Source organism: Amphiprion ocellaris, chromosome 1 (assembly GCF_022539595.1).
Source record: "Amphiprion ocellaris isolate individual 3 ecotype Okinawa chromosome 1, ASM2253959v1, whole genome shotgun sequence".
NCBI classification, from domain to species: domain Eukaryota; kingdom Metazoa; phylum Chordata; class Actinopteri; family Pomacentridae; genus Amphiprion; species Amphiprion ocellaris.
In genome coordinates this window covers 9,527,531-9,542,304 of record NC_072766.1, presented here as the reverse complement: position 1 = coordinate 9,542,304, position 14,774 = coordinate 9,527,531, and the positions used below count along the sequence as shown (strand labels likewise).

At 40.2% G+C, this 14,774-nt stretch overlaps 1 protein-coding gene across 14 annotated transcripts in view; it reads left to right on the top strand.

The window, feature by feature from the left end:
• The window catches only part of tjp1a (tight junction protein 1a), a 99,036-nt gene that overhangs the window by 74,287 nt on the left and 9,975 nt on the right, over positions 1–14,774 (top strand). For 6 of the 14 annotated variants that reach the window (XM_023276697.3, XM_023276702.3, XM_023276700.3 and 3 more), the window contains 16 exons: positions 307–412; positions 743–893; positions 2,603–2,711; positions 2,819–3,038; positions 4,073–4,257; positions 4,692–4,787; positions 6,211–6,237; positions 8,396–8,478; positions 8,896–9,106; positions 9,998–10,098; positions 10,199–10,549; positions 11,458–11,703; positions 12,934–13,770; positions 13,940–14,022; positions 14,164–14,340; positions 14,532–14,638. In XM_023276697.3, the coding sequence (XP_023132465.1) occupies positions 307–412; positions 743–893; positions 2,603–2,711; positions 2,819–3,038; positions 4,073–4,257; positions 4,692–4,787; positions 6,211–6,237; positions 8,396–8,478; positions 8,896–9,106; positions 9,998–10,098; positions 10,199–10,549; positions 11,458–11,703; positions 12,934–13,770; positions 13,940–14,022; positions 14,164–14,340; positions 14,532–14,638 (3,090 nt within the window). The remainder of the gene's footprint in view (positions 1–306; positions 413–742; positions 894–2,602; positions 2,712–2,818; positions 3,039–4,072; positions 4,258–4,691; positions 4,788–6,210; positions 6,238–8,395; positions 8,479–8,895; positions 9,107–9,997; positions 10,099–10,198; positions 10,550–11,457; positions 11,704–12,933; positions 13,771–13,939; positions 14,023–14,163; positions 14,341–14,531; positions 14,639–14,774) is intronic. The other 8 variants (XM_023276698.3, XM_023276707.3, XM_023276708.3 and 5 more) reach the window with 3 other exon arrangements.

The following is a 14,774-nucleotide window of genomic DNA, read 5'->3' as shown; positions in this document are numbered from 1 at the left end:
TTACATTTTTAAACATCCTTCTCACTGTTAACAAAGAAATGCTCACTACGCATGTAGACATCTGAGAAAAATAAGCCTGTAGGATGCAATAAATATCAAAACAATAGTCATCACATCTGACATGAATTAAAGCAGATGCTTTCATGTTTGTGGTTGATTTCACATCATTACCGACTGTGTGATTTGCTGTCTTTACCCTACAAATAACAGAAGTGATACAGTATTTGATTTTTGATTTTGTATTGTTTTTTTGTAGTTTATTTTTGTGTAAGTGTGTCACCTCTGTTGTGTTTGTATTTGTGCCAGAACCAAAGCCAGTTTATGCCCAGCCGGGTCAGCCTGACGTGGACCTGCCTGTTAGTCCATCCGATGCCCCTGTACCCAGCGCTGCACACGATGACAGCATTCTCAGGTAAATATTCTTAATGTTTTTCAGTACAATAGTGAGCAATACAGACCTGGACTGTAGAACATAGTTTATATAAAGTGCAAATATTGTTCGCTTTAACAACATGAATTAACATTGTTGTTTATTGAAAGTGTTTCTACCATATGTCTGAAGTTTAGTTTCCATTAGGTCAAAGATTCTGGTCATCTTTTGTTATAGCTTTGTTGTTTTACCACACCGTGCTTGCTTGAAAATGTGGCTGTGTTTTGTGTGTCATAGAGTGATTGTTTTGAAATCCCTGATTTGCTGACCTTTTTGTTTAACTCTTACCTGTATTCCTGTGTTTTCCTGCAGGCCAAGTATGAAGCTGGTCAAGTTTAAGAAGGCAGAGAGTGTCGGCCTGCGGTTAGCAGGAGGGAACGATGTGGGAATTTTTGTGGCAGGAGTTTTGGAAGACAGTCCAGCAGCTAAGGAGGGGCTGGAGGAGGGAGACCAGATTCTCAGGGTATGCTACACTCAATAACTTGACCATTATTTTGCCTCTGTTTTTAGGATGTCTGCGTAGGTGTCCATCCCTGTCTCATGAACACAAATTTCTTTTAAAGGCCTGGAGGGAATTTCTTCAGATTTGCCACAAAGGTGTTTAAAGGTCATTGTGAGCTGACAGAACATATTTTTGGCCATAACTCAGGAATTCACATACAAAATTTCAAACAAATGTCAAATAGGATAAAATAATAAAGTCAAACTATTTCATACTCAAAAGGTTAAAGGACACATCTGGGCACACATGGATGTAAAGTGCAATTTCACTGATTGTTAGAAGCACACATCCATGAGACTGTAATTCTAGTTTGCTGTCTGTAGTAACTTGACTTAAACTTGCTTTTGAGCATGAAAATCCCTGTTTGCACTGCTACAAGAGGCCGGACATGTGGTCCATGTATTGTATGTGCTTCATTAGTTTTACATATTTCAGAGAGAAAATCTACTGCAAAGGCAACAGTTGACTGGGTTAGAAGGAAAGATATCTAATGTAGATTTTCGGATTTGCATTGCTCTGCCATAGTATTGTGCAGCTTGTAAGATGATTCTAAGGTATTGTTTTCTGTCAGAGTTAATCAATGTTTTTCTGTTTTAAAAATATTTAACATTGTTGTTTTTTTCCATGTCAGATGAATGAAAGTGGGAGGAACATCTGGTGTTATTGTCAAACACATAATCCATGACTGCCCACACTAACTTAGATAATTAGTGGTGAAACTATGTGATCCATGGCCACAGTAGATTTACTTCTGTGCAAAGAGATCTTGGGAATACAGTACAATGTATCTATCAGTCTATGAGTCATTCCCGGGCTTTGCTTCATGTCAAAACTCCCCTTGTTTCCAATATGAGGACACAATAGAGGTCGTTCTTGCATTCTGACCTCTGAACAGTCGACTGTGTGTTTCACTGAACACTAGAGTAACATTGTTGATGGGATGATGGAAACCCTCTTGATGTCAGTGTTGGATCCATTCTGGCATGTTTATCCAGCAGCCTTACACCTGCTTTGAAGCTATATAGTTTAACACACACTGTATAGTAGAGGCAGAGTGTTTAACTACACAGTTTTGTTTTGTTTTTTAAAAAAAAAAAAAAAAAAACATTTGCAAACTGTGTTTATTTCTTTGTATTATCTTATCTCTTTCTCTTTATGAATATACAGCATCTTATATTCCTCCCACTCCACATTGTAGACCTTTTTTAGCGCCTGTGTGTGCTCTCACCACAGTACAAACACATCATAGAGACTTCCAGGACATTGTTTTCCAGCTTTAGGTGGTTTCCCTTTGGTCATGGTGTGCTAGTGGAGATAAAGACGTCACACCTCTCTGTTTCTGGGAAGGATAAAGATGTCTTTCTGTGGTTCAGTGACTTAAGTCCATGCGTTTCTGGTTCCCCTGCTGCCCCTCGAGCAGAGTCAATAAACAGCAGTTATTGTGTTTAGCACAGCACCAGGGGATCAGGGGGAGGCTGCTCAGTTTAAAGTGGAATATATTGCCCTGCTTCTGTTGAGAAAGATGATCTTACTGACAGTTGAGAAACCCAACAGTTTTCAGCAATTCATTTTAGCAAGAACAATGGTTAATTAAAAATGTATTAAGATCAAGTTAACTGAAGTCCTACTGTAGCGCTGCAAGTTGACCTCTTCCACCTCTGCATCTGTAGGTGAACAATGTGGACTTTGCCAACATCATCCGGGAAGAGGCTGTGCTGTTTTTGCTGGATCTCCCAAAAGGAGATGAAGTTACTATTCTGGCTCAGAAGAAAAAGGATGGTGAGTGATGACAGCGTTAAGGGCTGTGCTAGTTTTAATACGTGAGAACTACAGTCTAAATCTGCCTATAAAACTCTAACCATCACTGTTTGCTGCTTTGTCTTTAGTGTATCGGAGGATAGTGGAATCAGATGTGGGTGACTCTTTCTACATTCGGACACATTTTGAATATGAAAAAGAGTCACCGTATGGGTTGAGCTTTAACAAGGGTGAGGTGTTTCGTGTAGTAGATACACTCTACAATGGCAAATTAGGCTCTTGGCTTGCTATCCGTATTGGCAAGAACCACCAGGAAGTGGAGAGAGGCATCATCCCCAACAAGAACAGGTAAAAAATGTTTTAAGTCTCACCTTTTAACACATGTAGAGCTAGGCCTGGCACTTCATGAGTGGAATTGAATCTTTGAAGTTGATTTGAGAGTAATAAGGAAAAATTTGAATGCAGATAATTTCTTTTTGTTTTACTGTAATGTTGTTCCACTGAACGTCACACATTTATCATTGTGCAATCATGTTTTATTGGTAAAAGTTTGAATTTCGTGTTACAGTATGTTATAGACTGACTGCGTTTTAAAGGTAGGATATTTTTAACACATCTGGTATGTCAGCTGTAGATCCATTGTTTAAAGTTTGTGAAGGTTTTGTGTGGCCTGTGCATCTGAGGATATATGCATAGACCCTGATCTAGCCAACAGCATCTAGTTTTGTTTCGACAACTTTCACTGCCTCTGGCAGTATTTAAAGTGTTTAAACAGAGATTCCTCACTGTCTGCAGCCAGGAAAGACTTAGCTTTCCACATGCTGCATGCATTTTAATCACGTACATTAAATACTGTGAAATATATTACAGCTCCTCAGTCAAGTGAGCCTTTCCAAATATTAAACCATAAAACACACTGACAATTTAAGGTTTCAAATACATGCATCAGAGCACAACTTTAATTAATCAAAGCCACACCAACATTCACCACAATAACATTTGTCATGAGATAATGACTTTTGTTTAGAGTAAGACGCTTGCAAGTTTGAAAATGCTGACTCTTTTAACAACTCATAAGTTATTAGCCCACTGGGGAAAAATACAAAACCTTGTATAGTATGTAGTTTCGTCATCATGTGAATATATAGCTGTAAATTATGCTAGTACTCCAGGCATTTCCTTTAGCCTAAATTATCATTTTAAGGAATCATCAGCATGTCTTCAGTCAGTACTGTATCATGGTGTTACAGTGACAGTATATTCCCATGGTTTCTGTCTCTAAACAGTAGAAAGCTTATTGCATAATACCTCTACTATCAAAAAATGTCCTTGAAAGCAGTTTTGACTGAAATTAAACCTTACACCTGCTCTTTCCTGTAAAGAGCTGAGCAGCTATCCAGTGTGCAGTACACCCTCCCGAAAACACCTGGAGGTGACAGAGCAGACTTCTGGAGATTCAGAGGGTTGCGAAGTTCCAAGAGGAATTTGCGGAAAAGCAGGGAGGACCTGTCAGCCCAGCCAGTTCAGACCAAGTTCCCTGCCTATGAGAGGGTGGTGCTCAGGGAAGGTAAGAGTACAGAGGCCAAGGCAGTTACAGCAATTACTTGGTGACTCCCACATACCTTTAATGTACTTTGTCTCTGCTTTACTGGTGGATGATGATCTGCTAATGAGTGGGCAGATTTCTTATCGCTAACAGAAATGCAGAGTTGTCCCGACATTTGTGAGGTCTTCTCCTTAGAGCTTTGCATAGATATTTAGATGTGTGCTATGTTTCTAAGTGAGCTGGCAGGTTTACTTCACTTTGCTCCTCTTTGGTAAATCTGTTCTTCATGTGAGCTGTACATTTTAAAGAAACTGCATTTATGCACGGAACATATCGGTAATTACTAATTGCAATGTTTTAAACAGTGTGTGTATTGTTAAACAGTACTGTGTTTGTAAGTTTTATCCCAGGCTAACCTTTAGTAATCTCCATGATATGATATTTTTCTCATCCAGCTGGATTCCTGAGGCCTGTGGTTATCTTTGGGCCAATAGCAGATGTGGCCAGAGAGAAACTGGCCAGGGAGGAGCCAGACATCTTTGAACTAGCAAGTAAGTAATAAAGTACCCACTTCCCTATGTCCAGTTTTTGTGTTCTGTGTAGTGTCCTGCTGTGTGCCTTGGATTGAGACCAGACTATTAATTTACCCATGCCACATTGTTAAAGCCGAGGGCTGTTTTATCTTTGCATCAGATATTCACAGGAGTGGTTAGTAACAAGAGATGTTAAAATCATTGTTGGGTAAATGCCTCTATGGCATACTCTTTTGTTAATCTTTTTTTGTAGCTTTTTTCTTAGCTCTACATGCCTGTGAACCCATTTACTGAGTCTGAGGTGCACTTTGGAACCCCCGATATACAAAAAACTCCTTGTTTAGGAAGTGTGAGGATTTTCTTCTGGGATGCTTTGAGTGTATTTTTCGAGCTTGGCTGCATTTAATTTGATTGTTTTCACAGAGAAAGGTAACAAAATGTATTACACAAAGTTTTTCGTTGCACAACAAATTTGGGGAATTATCTTGTGAGTTATTTGTAGCAGTAACCTTCTTGGCTTGTTTCCAGTGAAAGGAGACATTCACTAGACATCACTATTTCTTGTGACTCTCTTTTTCTTATAAATATGCTGCTGCTGTTAAGATCAACACAACAGTGTGTTGCCAAACAGCTTGTTAAGGCTGCAAATCTGATTAAACAACATAACTTTAGTTATTAGTATTTAGTATTTAATTCTACTTATCAAAAGTGTATAAAAACACTTTTTTAAATGTTTGTTTGGCATTTAATAATTGTGATCACAGATTAGTTCAGATGATAACTTAGTGATTAAATACACAAGATTATTGGTGTATGAGGACAACCCCTGCGTTTCACCATAGATAGAACCTACAGGTGGATATACTGTGGAATTGTAGTTTTTTCTTCGGCCTTTATCAGTAGAAATAGAGCACTGTCACAAGATTTGAACAATGTAACAATATAAGTTAAATTTACAGTTTTCAATCCAACAAATAGTCATTCACAGGGAATTCTTCACAAAATATTTACTCATTGAGGTTTCTGTTTACTAGATGTCCTTCTGCCTAACTTCAAAGTACTATTACTACTACTAGATATCCTGAGTTTGTTTTAGTGGGTCTGTCGATCAGGTTAGTCAAGTTGTGTCTGTTATTTTTCCTGTTTATAGCTTCTGTCTTCCCCTTTCTCTGTTTATCTTTTACTCTTCCAGACTCCAAGCAGAGCTGAACGTTTCTTTTAATTTCAGTCCTTATCCACCTCCTCTAAATTACAAGTATATTTAATGTGTGGTTTTCATTTTAACACTCAGTCTTGAGTTTCAATTACTTGAAGTGCACAACCGCACATGCCAGTGCAACCAAACACACATTCAGTGCACACCCACATAAATAGTGTTTCAATTCGTTGTGTTTATTTGCACAGTTCCAGTGATGATTGTGTAACTGTATTTTCTTTACAGAAACACAGCAACAACAAGGAGGGGAAAGTATGTCACTTAGTGCATCCAGTTTTGTTTGTTTTATTTGATTCAGTGAATGGCAGATAATCTATATACTAGTGTTTGGTGGCTAGCTCCCTACTGTATTGATGTTTAAACAACAGCCATTGCCTGGTTAATGCATATAGGGGAATAGCACTTAATTTAATTTTCTTTTGTCATCACATTTGGCAGTAACTCTCTATTGTTGTATTTCAGCAATGACCTTAGTCTTGCAAAACCTTACACAGGAGACCTGAGACTAAAGAAATGTAATATCGTACTGACCCACAGCTAGCTCTCCACAGACATCAAGTGGAACAGGAGACTTATTTTTTGTGGAGAAAGCCTAGTTTTGAAATTGTACTTAACTGGAACCAAAACAAATGTAATTTTTAAACACACATTACAATTTGTAGTTGAAATAAATCTCATCACATTTTGCACATTTGACATCATTTAGGAAGATGTCGATATTGATCACTGAGATGGTGCAATTCTTCAGTTTAATTAAAATACGACTAATGTGAAGAATGAATTTTTGCTCTTATACATTTTGCACAGTTTAAATCTTTATAGTGCTGTGTGTCGGTGTGATATCTTCAGTTGTTTTTAATTGTAGTAGAGATTAGCAGTAGTTAACCAGTGTTTCAAAAAAAGTGTTTTTCTTCACACAGAAATACTACAATATTTAAATTCAGTGCTATTCCCCACGTAAACGCAGATTTCATCATATAGAATGGCAACAGCAAGGCTGCATGTCGAGCTGTGCAGTTTAACATGCTGTGGAGACTGAGATGTGCGTGGAGGTCTTTTTAAAGCTAAAAAAAACTTTATGTACAATTAGATGAAAAACTAATAAATGAAGACTTGGAATTATTGGCCTGGGAAAGAATGAATGAATTTGTTATTTGCCCATTAATATGGAACTACATCAACGTGGCATTAACTGACGATGCCAATAAAACCTGAAAGCTCTTCAACTTTTGAGACCTTAAAATAAATAGTTTGCTATTATTTTAGTGTTAAAGTTAAAGAAATTGTTTACCCCATCCATGTATTTTTCAGATTATTAAAGTGCACCATTATGGGTGGATTTTTTTTTTTTTTTAATAGAAAAGCACTGAGAAGACAAAGCAGACAAAAAAAATTAATATGTACTGTGACACTGTATGTAGAGTAAAACTGGGTTCCACAGCAGGACCAAAGAATAATGGTTGTAAAATGTGATCATCAGCTGTCATTTGATGGCACATAGACCACTGGGCAAAAGGGGGGGCTTTCACAGCAACTGCTATTCACAACTATAATGTCAGATTTTATATATAGCTGTCAGTGTTGTGTCTATGTGTCCGTCACATTTTTGTTAATAGAGTGATGGAAACAGATGTCTCAATCACCATCTAAAGTTACCCTTCAAATTGCAGAAAATCAGTGATGGTATTGAATCGCAAAATTTACTGTTTAACATTGCTGCATATGCTTGAAACCTCTGCTGCATGGCTATATTTATTTGCTCTTTTATAACCTTCCTACTTTTTTCTATACCTATTGACCAGTGTTTGCAGATCATAGATCCAATTAGAAAATTAAGCCCTACCCCATGATGTGTTTGAGTCCTTATTATATTAAACACCCTAGTGAGATGACTGCCCTCCTTTGAACTTTGTGTTTCTGGGCAGGAATCCATTGCTTATCTTTGTTTGAATCATAAACCCCTCTTCACATCCTTGCTTAAATCCCCAAAGCTTACAATGACACTGTATTCTCATTAATCCCAAATGACCCTTCTGCTCTTGTATGTGCATATTTAACGTCAGTGTTCCTCACATAACACAATCCGTGCACCATGATTTATACTGCTACATGCACTTGCACACACATAATCATAAAATACTGAATTTCCTTCCCTAAACCTACCCAAAAGTACCTAATGAGTGTTGCATGAATTGGCTGCTGCCCTCATTTTGTCATTATTATCTAGCTTTTTTTCATAAATGCACACTTGTCTTCTCCTATACAAAGATTATTGTTCTGAATTTAGCCACTCTATTTATGGGAGTCGACAACTGCACGCTACAAGGATGTCTAATTGGGGCACAGCCTGTGTTTATTGTGGTTGTTCTGTGTTGATGTGATGCAGTGACTGTCCATTTGTCTTCCACAGAGAGTGAACCCAGGGATGCAGGAACCGACCAGAAAAGCTCTGGCATCATTCGTCTGCACACCATTAAACAGATCATTGACCGAGTGAGTGAAATGAGATACGAACACGTATTGAAGTAAAATTATGAAAGATATAGATATAAGCATGTTCAGACAGATTTATTTTGGTAATTGAAAAATATGGTGTGGAGCTGCAATAATATGCACAGCTCACTGCTGCCCTCTGGTGTGTTTCAGTCTTAAATACAATTTGTTGCCTAAATCCTCAGCAAAGGCAGGACTTTTTATTGTGACAGATTCCTCTCAGAAAATAATCCAAACTAATCAGCTGACCTTAAGGTCTGCTACACACAAAATGTGAAAAACTGTGGTGTTGTTGACCAGAGAGCACTTTATTTTCACCAAGCTGTAACTTGTATTCCAACAGGGATTTAAGGCTCAGTATACAAAAAGAAACATTTACAACATGTTTTTGTTTTCATTTGTTCTCTCTGTATGAAGGACAAGCATGCAGTGCTGGACATCACCCCCAATGCAGTGGATCGTCTGAACTACGCTCAGTGGTATCCAATTGTGGTGTTTCTGAACCCAGATACCAAGCAGGGCGTCAAGAACATGAGGACCCGCCTCTGCCCTGAGTCTAGGAAAAGCGCAAGGAAGCTTTATGAGCGAGCCCTCAAATTAAGGAAGAACAACCACCACCTCTTCACCAGTGAGTGCAGTGGGAGAAGTAGATGGCTCATCCAGTGGGTGGGAAGGGGATGGTTTGATTGGAAGAGATTTCACAGGGGGCAAAGACGGTTCACACACAGTTGACAGCTGAGTGCTGCAGTGTTGGAAGCTGTTGCAACACTTGATGTGCCTGGACCATTCTGTTAAAGTCCCAAAAGCTTGTGGAGCTCTGTCACACAAGAACACCCCCTCCCCACTTTCTAAGCTTGCACTCTTGCTGTCAAGGGATGTGCTTCAACTATGCTTCACCAGCATTTGTTGATGATAAATTGACAGGTCCGAGAGAGCATTCCTCTCAGCTCACATTCAGTCTTTGGAGCATAAATATGAATTTTCCACAAAGCTTTCTTTCCAAACACCCAGCACAACCCAACACAATAAGCTACATCTGAAGCTCACCGATTTTGCCCATTGTGTTTCATTTCAAAAAAAATTTTTTTTCAGGGTGTGTAATGATATGCGAATGTTGTCATGATATAAATCTTGCAAATAGATAAACCCAAAGTATATGCATGATGTTGGCACTATCCCTGCGATTTCTTGTTTCCTGCTTTTATTTGGAAGGAGAGCAGCTGTCGTAATTTCGCATACGAAGTGTCTCTTTTCCAGCATAACACAGTTGGTTTAGCCACTTCTTGCAAAACATGATACTTAGGAACACTGCGATCTCATGCGTCTCTGTACTATCACTCTGGAGTCTTTCACAAACATGATGTCAAACATGTAGAAGTTGCTGATCATTTGTGGATCAAAGAATCTGTCTTAAGTGAGATTCTGATAATACGGTTGTACTTAATTGATACCTAAAAAATTTCATACTCATTTGACTGGAGAGATTTTGTTTTCTGCCCTTCTGTCTTTTTGTACTCAGCAACCATTAACTTGAACAGCATGAATGATGGTTGGTTTGGAGCGCTGAAAGAACTAATCCAGCAGCAACAGAACCAGTTGGTGTGGGTTTCAGAGGGCAAGGTAAGACAAGCACACGGACACACACACACACACAACAACTATGTAGAGAGTAGTACTTATGTTTTCTTATCGTGCTTTTATATCACTCTTCCTTCCTTAGGCTGATGGGGCAGCTGAGGATGACCTAGACATCCATGACGACCGCCTTTCCTATCTGTCGGCGCCGGGCAGTGAGTATTCCATGTACAGCACCGATAGTCGCCACACCTCCGACTACGAGGACACAGACACAGAGGGTGGAGCCTACACTGACCAGGAGCTGGATGAAACGCTGAATGATGATGTGGGTCCACCCACGGAGCCCGCCATCACCCGTTCCTCTGAGCCTGTCCGCGAGGACCCACCTGTCATCCAGGAGCCCCCTGGCTATGCTGGCTACCAGCACACAGTGCAGCCGGACCCCCTGAACCGCATCGACCCAGCTGGGTTCAAGGCACCAGCGCCGCAGCAGGTAGCGTTTCTGAGAGCTGTACGTCTCCCCTGTTGTCTGGAGGACGTGGTGTGCGTTAGAAGGGTTTTCTGGAGGCGCTATTGAAGGCACTTGTTATTTTTACAGTTAATCTGTCTATCTACTGTTACAAGCCAATATCAGTGCTAAAGTGAAAACTTTTGTGGTCAGGTATTTAGTGTAATATTTAAAAATATTATATATAATATATAGCTATATTTATGATATTATTTATTTTATCTATTTGCCTCTGTGTTTGTTGATTGATGTTTGTGAGCGTGTGTTTTTTATTTTTGAAAGGAAGAACTTGATAAGTTTTACTGTTATTGTTGTACTCTGTATTACCACAAGCTGTCTTATTCAGCGTGACTGTTGCTAATGTCACTAGGAGGAAAAAAGTCATGTTTGTCCAAGTGTCTGTAACAGTACTCACCTATGTGCACTTCCTGCCTTTGTTCTTGATTGGGACTGTGACAATACGACACCAGAAAGTATTATGTGCATGTTGGAAATGCCAGTGTTAATCCAGTGTACCTGTGAAATGTATTAATCAATACCTGATTGGCAGTTGTGATATCCAAATCTAAACGTTTGTCGTCTCATGATGTGTTAATGAACATAAAAGGGGATAACAACTTACTGTGTTGTAACCATAGAATTAAAATCAAATTAGAATTCTCTAACAATGAAAACTTGTCCTGCTACTAATTCCTAACTCTCACATGCCATTGGTTGATCTACAGCTACTGTTAAATGTGGAGGCGAGTGATTAGCTGTTTGTATCAGTGTAAACTCTAGGTACAAATGACGAGCTGATCGTTGTAGAAGGGCTGAGAAGGTAGAAGCACTTGTTAGTACTGCACCATAGTGTGTCAGCGCGTGTTATTAAACATTTCTGAACCACTTCACAGAAAGCAGAGGCCGCTGCCGTCCCTAGCATCTCCAAGCAGCCTGAACCCCTGGCTGAGACAGCGCCCCCTGCTGTTGATGTTACTGTAAAAACTGTAGGGGTTCTGAGCCCTGATGAGGCTCCTCCCTACAGCCAGCCAAGCCCCATCCCAGAGGCTGGTTCACTTAGGAGACCCACCCCTGAGCTAGCCCCTCAGAGCGTCACACCAGAACCTCTACAGTCTGGAATGGCCAGTTCAGAACCAAAGGTATCCATCTGATCGTCACTGGATGCTCCGTGACCCGGCCTCGGCTCACCTGAGCTCGGTCTGACCCGGCTGACCTCCTGTGCTGCTGCTGCTGCTGCCTGTCTACCTACCTACCTTCTGCTGCCACGCTTCTCTCTCTCTCCTTCTTCCCTGCATGTCTGCTGGCCACAGTGCTGCCCAGAAGAGACAGAGATGTGTGTGTGGGTGTGCAAGAGTGTGGGTGTGTGTGTGTCTGCGCACATGCCAGAGTGCAAGCAAATGCTGGTAAACAACAGTGGGTGTGGGGGTAATGGCTGCGCTGACATGCCTCCATGTAGAAGAGCAGTGGAAATCCTGCAGTTCTCACTGTTGCTTATCTTCTTTGCATGGCTGCAACATGTTTGCCTCATTCTCTGTTAACCACTAGATGTAGATCTGTTTGTGCAGTATTTCAGTGCAGACTCAGTGAATTGTTTCATTGTAAAAGTAGCCATTAGTTTTCAAATCATTGAATTTATGTCCTGTCCTGCATGTAGCTACTTGCAGGTAACATCTGGCCATGTAACATCTAAACAGAAATATGCAGTAAATTTGGATGAATAATTAATGGCTACTTCTCAGATATCAGGATTTTTATTTATGAAGAGTATGTGCTTGTTTTGTAAATATTATTGTGGATGTTTATGTTGCCTTACAATTGCACCAAGACAGTGGGTGACATCTTTTTTGTTACTGCACATGCAGAAGGGAATGTGTCATGCTTGAAGGCAAGCTATTCATCAAATTATCAAAATGCTGTCTAAACCATGAATAGTTTAACAGTACAGTTTTATGCACTACATTCTCAAAATTTTGTCAGTAAACACAAGAAAAGTGGATCCCACTGTTTTGTTGCATCTTTTAACAACCTTGTTATTTTTTTTTTTTTATTTAATTTCATTGTTTTGGAGTTGCATTGGTACATTGTGATGTTTATAAGCTGCAACATTTGGCTGTGCTGCAGTTTCTGTTTAATATATTGTCTGACTAGTAACCCCTCCCTCTCAGTTTCTCTATTTCAGGTCTTTCCCTTCTCGTTTCCTCTTCTGCAATTAATTTCACAGACTCGTTTAATGTTCTTTTTTTTCAAACTTTAACTAATGTTTCTGTGCCCAGTAGTTTTTCTTATCAAATATTACATATATTGATGCAGTATGATAGTGGAGGCTGTGCAATTGTTAACCTATTTCTTTGTTTTTCTTTGTTTGATAGATGTTTCAGAAGGATCCATACAGCACAGACAACATAGGGAGAATCAGTCACAGTATGAAGCCTGTGACTTACAGCCCTCAGCAAGGATATCACCCTGACCAGCAGCCATACAGAGATTACGACCACCCACCCAGTCGGTATGATGTTAGCAGCAGTGGAGTCAGCAGTGGAGGTGGTTACCCAGAACCAAAGTACCGTAATTATGACTCTAACCCACCCTACGAGAACAGTGTGCCTCACTATGACCAGCAACAGTGGAACCCCTACAACCAGCCGCTATCTACTGCCAATTCCCAGAGCTATGATCCCCGTTTGCCTTACGGTGATGGCCCTGACTCGCAGTACACCCCTCCTCTACGTTATGACGAGCCCCCACCTCAACAGGGATTTGACGGACGGCCTCGCTACGGTAAACCGACAGGTCCAGCACCTGTCCGTTATGATGACCCTCCACCTCCTGCGCCAGGGTCTGATCTGCACTACGACCAGGATTCTCACCTGAGCACATACCCCTCAGCTTCCCGCTCCCCGGAGCCAGCTGCCCAGCGACCTGCCTATAACCAGGGACCAACGTTGCAACAAAAAGGCTACAAACCTCAGCAGTATGATCCTGCTCCTGTGAACTCTGAAACCAGCCCCACACCTCCACCTAAAGCAGAAGCTCCCTCGCCTTCTCCTGTAGATTTTCCAAAACCTGCACCTGCCAGAGATGAGCACCAAGAGGATGACCCTGCCATGAGACCTCAGTCAGTCCTGACAAGGGTCAAGATGTTTGAGAACAAGCGCTCAGTATCCATGGACCGAGCCAGAGATACAGGGGATTTATCTGGAAACAAGGTAAACTGTTTGACTTTATAGATATTTAAAGTGAATGCTTATGCGGTTACAGTAGTTATTTATCTTGTACACTTACTTTTTAACTTCTTGAAAAATTAGCACATTAGATCCAAAGAACCTTTACCATTTTTATCCTACTGATAAGGTTAATTGCTTCTACTATAATTAGGCAGCTGATTTACCCTTGAAAGCGGGTGGAGTAATCCCTAAAGCAAATTCTCTGAGCAACCTGGATCAAGAGAGGACCTTTAGGTAAGCCTGTGGTTATGATAATGTTACTGTGTTCTCACACATGTTCATTTTAGGCATTTGTCACTGTAAACCTTTCTTGTACTTTTTTAATACTTCTGCCTTGCATTTTACCATCTTGACTGTTTTGTTACACCACTGCAGAGCCCCAGAGCCCCAGAAGCCTCAGTCCAAGGTAGCTGACGACATTGTGCGTTCCAACCATTACGACCCTGATGAGGACGAGGACTACTACAGGAAACAGCTGTCTTACTTTGACAAACTTCAGGCTGGCCCCAACAAACCTCAACCACAAGCACAATCAGCACACAGCTACCCCAGGTGATGCTCAGTCCCACTGATATTCTCATTTATTTTGGATATGTTTGGTTATATTATATAATTTTAGTGTCAATGCATTTTTTTTTATATACACTTTTCTTTAACATCCTTGATGTAATTTTTTTTTTTTTTTAAATATTCATATCTTCCACTGTGAATCTTAACTTTGTGGTTTTGGGCTTATGAAATAGGACGGAATCAGTGGAGAAACCAAGTCCAGTTGAGAAAAAATATGAACCGGTTCCCCAGGTGACGCCATCTCTGCCACCAGCCACACTGCCCAAGCCCCCAGCTGAAGGTAAAACTTACTATTTTATATCAAAGAAAAAACGGCTTCAGGATTTTATCTTATTTATCTTTCTTGTATGACATGGTAATACAGTACATGCTTATTGCCAAATGCATGTCATGCTGTTTTTGGTCTAGTGAGAAAT